Consider the following 13,064-nt stretch of genomic DNA (forward strand, 5'->3'; position numbering starts at 1 on the left):
GTGATATATCGATATATTTATCCTAGAATCGGCATGTTTACACGATGGTCCTAAAGTGGAATAACACCATATTTTGGTAGAAAAACACTATACGTGTATATACCACTGGGAAAAGCGTGAAATATCACAGGAAGGACAAAAGTACCAAAGTAGTTATGGCATTTCTGATTCCCACATTGAGGGAATTTGGCCTCAAACACACCTACACTAACTCGTGTAAATAGATTTCTACAACACTTATAGTCTCGTTATTTAATACTACTAAAGAACATTTATTCTTAGTAATGTTCAGAGTTGTCTTCGTTGAGGTCTAGTCTTTAAACATGACTACACGTTCTTCATTTAAATTAAAACAAATTGTAAGACGGTAAATCTTTAACCGATTATTTGGACACTCATGTATCTTCACTTCCACATCCACGAAATATTCGACCTGGTTTGTTGGCGATTCATTTGCATTGGCTGTCGTAGCTTGTTTTTGTTTTGGTTTTGTTTCTAGGACGTGTCCGAAATACATGCGCGTAGTTATATACGCGTGTTTTGGTCGGCTGCGGTATAATTGTTATGTGGTTATTTTTTATTATAGATAGATTGTGATTGCATGACGTGTTCAAAGATGCGAAAATGACAAAAAAACAATCTTAGTATTTCAGCGAGTCTGTTTAATATTTTATTCTAATTACACTTTATCACGTTTTAGTACACTTCATCATAGCAATATATACAAAAAATAAACAGAGCAATAGATAATAATGGGGATATCAATTGGCGACGCTTTGCGGAACATATTTTAACAAGGTAGGAACTGACTTAAGTGGTGGTCAAGTATTAGGAAACTTCCTGTCACGTGTTTCCGGTCGGTTACACGTTCAATGCGAAAAAACAGCCCACGACGCAATTTTCTGTACAAATCACGGTCATTACGTTACACCAATGACTCAAAACACGGTTCACTTTGAATCAACGTCTTAATATACCTTATTATCACAAATCTATGGTGGCAAGTTATAGCAAATACAACCAACTCCTTATGGAATGAAACGAGCTGCCAAAAATAATAGCAACAATAATATTATCAAAAGTTGGAATTATCTTTACCTGTCTGTTGCTGAGAAATTGAACAGTTCCACACATCAATTAACGGAAGTAACAATACATCATACAACACAAAGACACAAAAAAGTCTTTTTTCGTCAAATATTTGAAATATTGCATACAACCTCAGCTTCCACAACAGCAAATCATGCGTTAGAATTGGGTACCAATTAACAGAGCTATATATATGTTCTCTAGAGATTTTAAATTTATATCTATGTAGAATTTGCGAAAGATGAAATTTTATGCTGTATACGCACATGTTTTTGTGGTAATCTTATTTTAGTGATATTCGCGTGAAAAGCCTTCCGCCTTATCATGGTGGCGATAATTGCAGTTTCGTTATATCCTGTTCAACATTACAACAGTATGGAATTTAGCAGAATTTTTATCAGGATATTTGTGGTCATTAGCCTATGTATAGTGAAGGATCTGAACAATACATCAGTGAGTCGTCCAGACAGCATGTTTCATATCACGTATATATATATAAGCATGCAGTTGTTTTTCGCTGCAGTTCGATCCAAGTATCATCAAATGGAAATATAACTTACAGTAAACGTTGAATTGTATATGCGACTTCGAACACGTGCCTGTAACATAAATGTACTGATCCGTTATATTCCCATCATAACTGCAAAATGATTTCGACTCTACCGACAGGAAAATATAATAAAAATATCCCACAGGACGAACATTTGAAAATATATAATACTCCTAAAAATATTTGCTTATTGAAAACATCCATAACATGAGTTAAGGCGAAGAATAGCATGTAAATATACGTTCTTAACACCACATTTATCTTCCTCCTATCGCCATCTTTCTCTGTCTTTCATCTTCATCTTCGCTATCCTGGCCATCGGGGCTGGGTGCATAAGTATCCAGGAACGAAGTAAGTATTTCCACATACTCTTTGGGGTAATAGTGAAAATGACTGACGTGAGGCGAATCGTGCCAGCACTGACTCCTAACAGGAATTTTCCGTTGATGAAAGTCCTCTATAACGCTTTCTATCGTTATCGGATTTCCGACCGGGTCTGCTTTGGAGTATAGAAACAATGAAGGCACATGGTATTTGTTCAATTTGAAAGCTTCAGAGGCTTTTAGGTATTTTGAAACATTCGTCTTAAAAGTTGCCATGTACAAATGTAGTGAGTTCCTAATCAAAAACCGAAGGGCTGGGTTGTTGGTGAGGACTTTCGAGAACCCTACCGGAATGCCGTCGAAATCGACTGGACTATCAAACACCTGCGCTATAAGTAAGTCACGTGCTACTGTCTCCTCGGTATTCAATTTCACATGAAACTCGCCAATCAAATACCCTCCCACTGAAAACCCGTGAAGAAGGATTGGCTGTTTGCCAACCTCAAGAGTTCTGGCATCTATATGCTCTAGGATCTTACTGGCGATTCCCCGAGCCCTTGTTGGTTTGAGAATGTCCATTGGAGAACCCTGAAATGAAAAATGACATTCCGCGTGAACGTTAAATCATGGTTAACAAAGCTAAGAGCGTGATTCCTGCATCAACATCAATATTTACACTGCCTCCATAGTCATTGTACAACAAGGAAGAACTTCTCTGAAATGAACACGGGGATTTAAATGTTGCCATTAGAATTCTTCCTCTTCAAGTATAAGGTCGCCATCATTGTTGTTGTTTATGATTACCTGTGCGTAGAGTCGTGACGTGAGTGGGTATTTCGGTGAATGTTTGCTCTCTGCTAAGTAGCAAGAAAAAAAAAAAGACAAATTCAATTAGTGTGTGGTAGTGTGTGAAAGTTTCATGGACAGTCTATGGAATGTGTCCCTTATCCTCGAGTGTAGTTGTTGATGTTGTTGTATGGTTCCAATAAGAAAGTGCAGTATTCCAGTTTGGGTCTGACTAGTGTTGTGTATCCTTGTTATAACCGAGTCGATTTTGAGCGTTTGGCGTGATTTGTTTGTTTCTGATGTTATGTTGTTTATGTTTTTGCCTCGTCGTAAGTTTAAGTGCTGTGGTTTTCTGGATTGTATAAACTCTAAGATATAACTGTGAAATTCATTGTGTATTGATTTATATTTTGGATGGGATACTGATTTCATTAGGCAGTTTACCATTGTCATGCAGCATCATGTTCCTGACGTAATTTAGTGTGTTTTCTGTATTGTCTAACGTCATTAGTATTGGCGTGTGGAAATAGCCTTTGAGTCTTGGGATGGATGTAAGAAAAAGAATAAGGCCGAAACATGTTCCTTGAGGTACTCCTGAAGTAATGTGTATCTAGTCTAAATGTTTGCCCTCAAGTACTACTGTGTAGGTGCGGTAACACAGGAAGCCCGTTATCCATGCACGTGTGTTTCCTGCAATTCCGTAATATTTGTAAGTTTGTACTTAAGCTTTTTTTATTCAACTTAAAATGTCAAATGGTTTGACAAAATCTACTATGATGATGGTTGGTGCTAGTTTCTGTATAAAAGGAGTGAGGTGGTGCTTTTTCGTTATTTTCTTTCCTTGTATGTTTAATTTATGATTACAGTTTTTTGGAATTACATTTTTGCCAGAAACGATTCTTCTAATGATAGAACTTGAAGTTTAAAACATAGTAAATCTGTATAATGAAAAATATTGGGAAATGAGCGAAGCCCTTCGCTTCCTATGATTTCAATGACTTAATTAAATTAACAATACTATATAATATAGGTATCTACCTGTATTTATATACTTACAGAGACCGTCATCACGTTGTAGCCCCTGTTTAAATAGTACTCTTCATACTTCTGAATGTGTTTCCGCTTGGCTAGCATCCATCCAAACAACAGCATTAAGGGACGTGCATGTTGTACGACGCCATCTTGTTTGAGAGCTCTCAGTTCGAGGTTACGGTCGATCTTTTGTGTCCAGACCCCGACCATTCCGTCCTGACTGGCCGTAGAATAGCGACATGCTCTCTGCACCAGCATCATTCGCCTCGGCTCCTGAAAACAACAAAACATTAAACACATGAAAAGATCAATTCGGTGGTGTGGAAGTTGTCTGAAGGAATGGAGGGCATATGGAGTAACTGGTGCGGGATGGGATGGGTAGTAGGACATTAAATTATCAAAACATAAAATAGTCCGTGTCATCTTCACATATTCACTGTCCGTAAGCATGGTAAATGACCGGCAGGAGGAATATCTCCAGTACATAGGTTTCTCTCAGTGTGTTTATCAGTGTCCCCAGTACTGCCGTCAACAGATACATCCTCGTCGCGAAGAGCGTCCTCCTCTTCCCCTACCCCGCCAGTCCAAATCCATCCTGATGACCAGTTCTGGGTCCGAATGTGTTGCCGTTGACCTCGCTATCCATAAGCACCATTACCCAATCTATTGAGGGGGTCTGCATTCTATATTATAATTGTCTTCATCTTGGAGGACAGTAGTCGGAATTATCCCGACTATCCATCCTCTTTGATATACGGCTAGGGCGGATAAGGGTCAGAATTCCTTCCTGTGTGAATACGCCAAACGTCTCCGACCCGGCCTGGGGACGCACGTCTGAGAATGTGCGTTATCGATACACTCGCTACGTCTAAATAGTGAAACTAATTCTCAAACGTGCGCCCACTGGCCGGGTCGAAACTTGTTCACATTGGAAGGAGTTCCGACTCTCATTCATCCCTAACATTATATCAAAGAGGATAGATAGTCAGAATAGTTCCGTCTTGGGGTGACAGTAACAGTCCGAAGTTTCCGCGATGGCTTTCGTTGTCTTGGAATAGGAACTGATCTGTCAGATCAGCAAGGTGAGAAACTACCAGGTATTATTCAGAAGTAGATTCATATGTAAAGTGTGGACTTCCATATTCCCTAATAACCTTTCAGCGTTGGACTGGGTAATACAAACATCGCTTACGGATGATATTCCCACTTGTCAGAGAGCTTGTTTTCAAGTCAAATGCGACGATTCTCACTAACATTTTTTTTTCTGTCTCAAACTTCTAGAACAACTTCTCTAACCCACCCAATATCGTACGCCATCTTGAGTCTATTCCTAGGCGAATGAATGTACGTTGACAGCGACCGTACTCCAATACCAATGCCGAAAGTGATACCCACTGGTTAATTGACACGCTTCACATTACAGAACAAAATAAACAGTAACAATTACAGGGAGATAACTCTCAGACATTGCTGGATTCAAGCATACATTTATAAGTAGGCGTTGAACGATATACTTTTGATACTTATATGCAGTTTTATTAGAGGTTAAATGCGTTTGTATAGCATGAGCCGGTGCCACTAATTATAAGAATCTATATGTAACTATATGACCATCGATTTTGTTTGAACTCCATTTTATTATTTTCAAAACTTCAAAACTTTCGGACTCGCGCGTCCGGCGCTCGTGAATCCACTTAATCAAGGGCACAGCTACGCCCCTGAGGGAGTATTATGGTGAATGAGTCCCAATGAGAAATTGTTCACGGTCTTATTGATATAAAGCACACATCAAACCAAAGTTCATCAAAATCAATTGATATTTACCCAAGTTATGGTCGAAAGGTCCAATGGTAATGAAAATGCAAAGGGCCAAAAGTTACATCGAATCAGTTTCATTATCGAACTCATCTGAGATCTTAAAAATATAGGGCTGCATACCAAGTTTCACAAAAATCCATTCTTAACGACTACTCAAGTTATCGTGACTAGGTCCAACGGAAATAAAACTGCAAAGGCCATAACTCTGTCCTAACTGTAAATCAGCCTGATTGGCGAACTCGTCGGAGATCTTATTGATATAAGGCTGCAAACCAAGTATCAGGAAAATCCAATCATATTTACTCAAGTTATCAAAAAAGTAAAAGCACGATAACGGACAAAAGGTCAATACAATAGGCCGTCATGAGCATAGGTAACTTACAAAGGATCACAAATGAACCGCATGTTTAAATACTGTGTCAGTGATAACAGTATTACGTAGAGAATATCAGTGGTGATCAAAGTTCAGGTCTCTGGGATGTGTGCTAACTTACAAGGACGATTTATCAACCCGCAGTCCATATATAGTATAAACAAACATATGAACCACGAGTCGGGGACTCGTATACAACGTCATTTGTGCTAATTCACAGGGACGAATAAAACACCTAGATGGGACTAAATGGGTGTTCTGGGGTAAATAAATATCTCATTTATCCATATATGTAAGGTAGTTGTTATGTCACACCCGATTTTAATGTATTTGCTCCATAATCTTAGCGACACCAAACGATGTCAGAGAATTTCACGAGAAATTAGTACATAAATGCTGCTTACACCATTTCTCTATACAAAATATATTATCGGTAAAAATTGAAGCGATTTTTAATTCACCTTTGTATTCTATGTACGGTTAATAGTAACATTCTCTAGAATCTGAAATCTGCCCATAAAATATGGAGTCAATTATCGTCACTGTTCATGATTATACAGTCGACATGGAGACCGGAGGAATATGAACAAACCTATCTGTTTTGATAAAGTAGGTCAATTATTTATCTGTGCTATACACCCGATATGATAAAAGTTTTGTCATCAAAATCATTTAATACAATACAGTACTTATACTGCAACGAAATAACAAATATCAATACCTTACAACACCCACTCTGTCTCATCCTTACAAAGTTAATCTGGGACTACTATAATATGAATCGCTATAACATCAAACACATGATTAGGCCCATAGAAGCGACATCTCCGCCGGAAATTGAAGCTCGAGATGACTTTATATTATGTGGACAGAAACTGACAAACTGACAATGACTTTCCGCAAAGGGAAACCAAGCTGAAACTTATTAAGCCTCACTTCCACATCTCCCGAAACATCGCATTGATGAGGCCTGTCTAAAAGTTCCCCAATCTGAGGAACCTTATCCGTGTTCACATATAGCTTTAAGTCTTGGCATTGAATTTATGTTGATCGTGCATATATTTTCATTGTACTTTATACCGCATAACTATAAATGTGTAACACAGACACTGAGACCGTGAAATAGTATGTGTAACACAGACACTGAGACCGTGAAACAGTAAGTGTAACACAGACTCTAAGACCGTGAAACAGTATGTGTAACACATACTTTGAGAACGTGAAACAGTAAGTGTAACACAGACTCTAAGACCGTGAAACAGTATGTGTAACACAGACACTGAGACCGTGAAACAGTATGTGTAACACAGACACCGAGACCGTGAAACAGTATGTGTAACACAGACTCTAAGACCGTGAAACAGTATGTGTAACACAGACTCTAAGACCGTGAAACAGTATGTGTAACACAGACACCGAGACCGTGAAACAGTATGTGTAACACAGACTCTAAGACCGTGAAACAGTATGTGTAACACAGACACCGAGACCGTGAAACAGTATGTGTAACACACACTCTGGGACCGTGAAACAGTATGTGTAATACAGCCTCTCAGACCGTGAAATAGTATGTGTAACACAGACATTATGACCGTGAAATAGTATGTGTAATACAGCCTCTCAGACCGTGAAACAGTATGTGTAACAGACACTATGACCGTGAAACAGTAAGTGTAACACAGACACTGAGACCGTGAAACAGTAAGTGTAACACATACACTGAGACCGTGAAACAGTATGTGTAACACACACATTAAAACAGTAAAACAGTATGTGTAACACAGACTCTAAGACCGTGAAACAGTAAGTGTAACATAGACACTGAGACCGTGAAACAGTATGTGTAACACAGACTCTGAGACCGTGAAACAGTAAGTGTAACACAGAAACTGAGACCGTGAAACAGTATGTGTAACACAGACACTGAGACCGTGAAACAGTATGTGTAACACAGACACTGAGACCGTGAAACAGTAAGTGTAACACAGACACTGAGACCGTGAAACAGTATGTGTAACACAGACACTGAGACCGTGAAACAGTATGTGTAACACAGACACTCAGACCGTGAAACAGTATTGGTAACACAGACTCTGAGACCGTGAAACAGTATGTGTAACACAGACACTGAGACCGTGAAACAGTATGGGTAACACAGACACTCAGACCGTGAAACAGTATGTGTAACACAGACACTCAGACCGTGAAACAGTATGTGTAACAAAGACTTTGGTAACATGACATCAATTTGTGATCAATAATTTACTCCAATATCAGCATGTACAAAATACTGTAATACAATATTGTGTAGAGCTGCTGTAATGAGCCTGATTCGACGCCAATAAAATATTTGGTATTGTATATTTCGGCTTTCTGTTTTCGGTAGGCAAATAACGCGCCGATACGTGTTTACGGAAGCGGGGTAACGTCTAGGTTCACCGATTCAACTAATGGCTCGTGCAGTGTGCCAGATCATAATGGAGAGAGAAATGTCACTAAGACTTTAATTCAAGTTCTTTATCAACTTTAAGTCTACTGAGTCATCAGTTTCACACACACGTATTAGTCACAAGTTTCACCATATTGACAATATCAGGATAAATACAAAAAGAAAACGATTCGGCCAGCATATCTAATGAGATGAGTGGGCTTCTTGTATCAGACACAAGACCTGGGAAATTACTACAGTCCCCAGTGTGTAAAGCACATTTTCAGACGTTTTGTGGAGCTAGATTAAAACTTGGCCCAAATCTAATATATAATGAACTCCGGGGTTGTCATTTTTACCGAATTTTAATTTACCATCATTTTTATTTTAACCATTCTTTGCTTTTTAATATCATTTTTTTTCAGAAATTTCTTACGTAAAACGAAATGACATGGACATTTCATAATAAAAACAAAAACAAATTCATCTTCAACATCATTTAGATTACTTACAGTACAAATCCAAAGTGTAGTGTTCACTAATGGTTAAAGGCAATGAGAAAATATCAAAAATAAATTATTGTTACATATAATCTGAATCCTGCTCACCATTGAACTACAAAACGATCTAGCATCAAAACTGCGTATCTACATGACATTGAGACAACGGGGAAATGACAGTATTATCGGTTACGACTTTTCAAAGCCATTTCAAAGTCAAACACATTTAATATTCAAATTGGTATCTGACATTTCAAGCAGTTATATATATTACTCCTATAAAATAAGAGGCCGCTGGTCGGCTCTTTTTTTTATAGGATATGATTTTGCCGACTGTTACACGGCGCCTGTCAAAAGTATCTCGCCGTGTAAAACCTCTAACATTGTTGGAGTATTATATATATATATGTGTGTGTGTTTGTTTCTTCATAAGGTGCCGGGTTGCCTCGAAAATGCGAAGGCTAACTTATCTGTACTGTCGTTATTACTACATGACCAATTATCTACTTCTAGTAGAGTAGAGCAGAAGTACGTATACAGCGAACATCTTGTTAGGATCCTTATGACTTTTCTAAACCCTATATATATATAAACGACCGATATGAAATCTGGTTATAATAAACTTTACCAACCTTTCATATCGATCGTACATTGGTAATATCTATTGCATCTATTTTGGTCATACATAATAAACGATTTGAATTAAATAGTACGTACCGTATTGTCATAGAGATATTGGACGTATACTTAGCATGTCAGATAAAATGTTGGTGGCGGTTTTCTTCTGACTAAATTATCAGTTCTCCCCCTAATTAGCTTGTAATATACTACAAATTACTCTGGTGGTAATCTCGTGTAGGCAACAAACCAGTAACAAACTAGCTAACCGGTGATACTAGACCATTCCTCGTCAATAAGGACGTACACACTACCACTAAGCCCGAGTTTCCTCTGGCCCTGACTGGTCTGGTGTAGGGCCAGAGCACACTATTATATGAAAAGTGCAGCCCTTTACCTGTATTTGGTTCTATAACTGTTATGAAAATAGCGTTTCCCGTTTCTGAAATGACACAGCGTGAAATATTAGAACAACGATACATCCGATGATGCCAAAATTAGCCAGTCTCGCGATACTTCGACGACTGTGTCAAAACAAATAGTGACAACAAACGTAACCCATGGCAAAGCTACTGCAAAAAGACTAAGGAATTTCAACTTGGAGAAAACAAGTGCCCATGGAGACTAGAACTAACCTAAGGCCTCGAGCAGGGCAGATGCATGTCATAGTAGATCTAAGGTATATGTCTCGACCCTTTTCATGCTACTGAATTATCTTTCCCAGAGACGTATATATCACATATGATTATATACGTCTCTGATCTTTCCGCAGTGGCAGCGATAGTCAATATATATCTATTATCGTTTTGAAAATCGTGCCAAGCCCCTGTGCTCCTGCTCACAATGCATGCGACAACTGCCACTGCGGAAAGATCAGAGACGTATATAATCATATGTGATATATACGTATCTGGAAAAGATAATTCAGTAGTATGAAAAGGGTCGAGACATATACCTTAGATCTACGATGACAACAGAGAGACTGTCAGCCCGAATTTCCTCTAGCCCTGATACCCTGACTGGAGTAGGACCGGGCTAAGGCCCTACACCAGTCATGGTGTCAAGGCCAGAGGAAACTCGGGCTATGAGACTGTCATCTCTGGCAACATTTTCGTACACAGGAAGGAAGATGTTGATATTCGAAAATATCTGAATACGTTCGCCAGTATCAAAAGAGGCTGATGCACAGCCACTTCATCTGAATCTATGATTCATACAGAATAGAGGTCTGCGTTTGACCTCCTGTAATAAAAACCTCATTCCCGATCAGCTTTAGGAGGCTTCGCGACGATCGCGATGCGAGTATCTGTACGATGACTATATCCGATAAGCCATGTGTCCGCACCATGTTACATCCTATTGAGCTTTACTGCAGTGTCAACCCGGAAACGATAGTGGTTACACGCACACATACTGTGACCCACGTGTGTATATCTTCAGTTACCAAAGTTAACAACGATACTGCAATAAATGGAGCAGTCACCCAAACTGAATACACACAACGAAACTTACCTTATTCAATCGACATAGAACGCGCTCCATAGATGCCGCCATGTCGAGATCTTCGCTACACAGTAGAACTAGCCATGTATTTGTAGACGCATGTTAAAAATCTCATGGACGAGTGAAGTGATTGCTCATGCGAGGAATTATTGATGTCTGGTGAATTGTGTGTCGTGTATATGTACATTTGTACATCACCCCTACGTGCCACGGTGTCATGAGGGAGATGCGTGATTGGCTTTCAGTGACCTTGACAGTGTAAATATTATCTCGAGATTTGTTTTCGTTCAATTTAAACTGTCTTTTCACAACAGGAAATGTTTGAGCTTTAGTTTAGAACATATCATTTATCGAGAGTGTGTGGAACAAAACAGTTACGTAGTACAAAGGTATACATGTACCTCCATTTACTTGGTAGTGTGGTAGATACTCGGACATCATATAGGTATTAAAACGAGGGTAACGCTGGACAAAGTGTGAAAATCCCAAATGGAAGTTAGGAAGTTAAATCTTACTAAACAAATGTCAAAATCACGTTATATATCTAAAAAAATTGAACCCATTAGGAGTTTAATGAAATAATATTCGCTTGTGATCCTCCAACTAAAAGACTCACTAATATAATGTTATGAATTCAATGTTTATTTTATTTCTATCCATTTTTAGCCCACCATCATCAGATGGTGGGCTATTCAAATCGCCCTGCGTCCGTGGTCCGTCGTCCGTCCGTCCGTCCGTCCGTCCGTCCCTCCGTCCGTCCGTCCGTCCGTCCGTCCCTCCGTCCGTCCGTAAACAATTCTTGTTATCGCTAATCCTCAGAAAGTACTGAAGAGATCTTTCTCAAACTTCATATGTAGGTTCCCCTTGGTGCCTAGTTATGCATATTGCATTTTGGGACCGATCAGAAAACAACATGGCCGACAGGCAGCCATCTTGGATTTTGACAATTGAAGTTTGTTATCGCTATTTCTGAGAAAGTACTGAAGGGATCTTTCTCAAATTTCATATGTAGGTTCCCCTTGGTGCCTAGTTATGCATATTGCATTTTGGGACCGATCGGAAAACAAGATGGCCGACAGGCAGCCATCTTGGATTTTGACCATTGAAGTTTGTTATCGCTATTTCTGAGAAAGTACTGAAGGGGTCTTTCTCAAATTTCATATGTAGGTTCCTCTTGGTGCCTAGTTATGCATATTGCATTTTGGGACTGATCGAAAAACAACATGGCCGACAGGCAGCCATCTTGGATTTTGACCATTGAAGTTTGTTATCGCTATTTCTGAGAAAGTACTGAAGGGATCTTTCTCAAATTTCATATGTAGGTTCCCCTTGGTGCCTAGTTATGCATATTGCATTTTGGGACCGATCGGAAAACAAGATGGCCGACAGGTAGCCATCTTGGATTTTGACAATTGAAGTTTGTTATCGCTATTTCTGAGAAAGTACAGAAGGGATCTTTCTCAAATTTCATATGTAGGTTCCCCTTGGTGCCTAGTTATGCATATTGCATGTTGGGACCGATCGAAAAACAAGATGGCCGACAGGCAGCCATCTTGGATTTTGACCATTGAAGTTTGTTATCGCTATTTCTGAGAAAGTACCGAAGGGATCTTTCTCAAATTTCATATGTAGGTTCCTCTTGGTGCCTAGTTATGCATATTGCATTTTGGGACCGATCGGAAAACAAGATGGCCGACAGGCAGCCATCTTGGATTTTGACCATTGAAGTTTGTTATCGCTATTTCTGAGAAAGTACTGAAGGGATCTTTCTCAAATTTCATATGTAGGTTCCCCTTGGTGTCTTATTATGCATATTGCATTTTGAGACCAATCAGAAAACAAGATGGCCGACAGGCAGCCATCTTGGATTTTGACAATTGAAGTTTGTTATCGCTATTTCTGAAAAAGTACTGAAGGGATCTTCCTCAAATTTCATATGTAGGTTCCCCTTAGTGCCTAGTTATGCATATTGCATTTTGAGACCAATCAGAAAACAAGATGGCCGACAGGCAGCCATCTTTGATTTTGACCATTGAAGTTTGTT

General features: G+C 39.1%; 1 protein-coding gene across 1 annotated transcript; it reads right to left on the reverse strand.

Moving 5' to 3' along the window:
• Window positions 1-644: 644 nt before the first annotated feature.
• On the reverse strand, window positions 645-11,268 carry LOC117335662 (transmembrane protein 53-B-like). Its single transcript, XM_033895814.1, has 3 exons — window positions 11,030-11,268; window positions 3,805-4,053; window positions 645-2,550 (listed from the first exon to the last, which is right to left on the reverse strand). Exons 1-3 carry the CDS (start codon window positions 11,069-11,071, stop codon window positions 1,897-1,899), a joined length of 945 nt encoding a protein of 314 aa, XP_033751705.1. The 5' UTR covers window positions 11,072-11,268; the 3' UTR covers window positions 645-1,896.
• Between the last annotated feature and the right edge of the window lie 1,796 nt (window positions 11,269-13,064).

The sequence above is a fragment of the Pecten maximus genome, chromosome 10, assembly GCF_902652985.1.
Source record: "Pecten maximus chromosome 10, xPecMax1.1, whole genome shotgun sequence".
NCBI classification, from domain to species: Eukaryota; Metazoa; Mollusca; class Bivalvia; order Pectinida; family Pectinidae; genus Pecten; species Pecten maximus.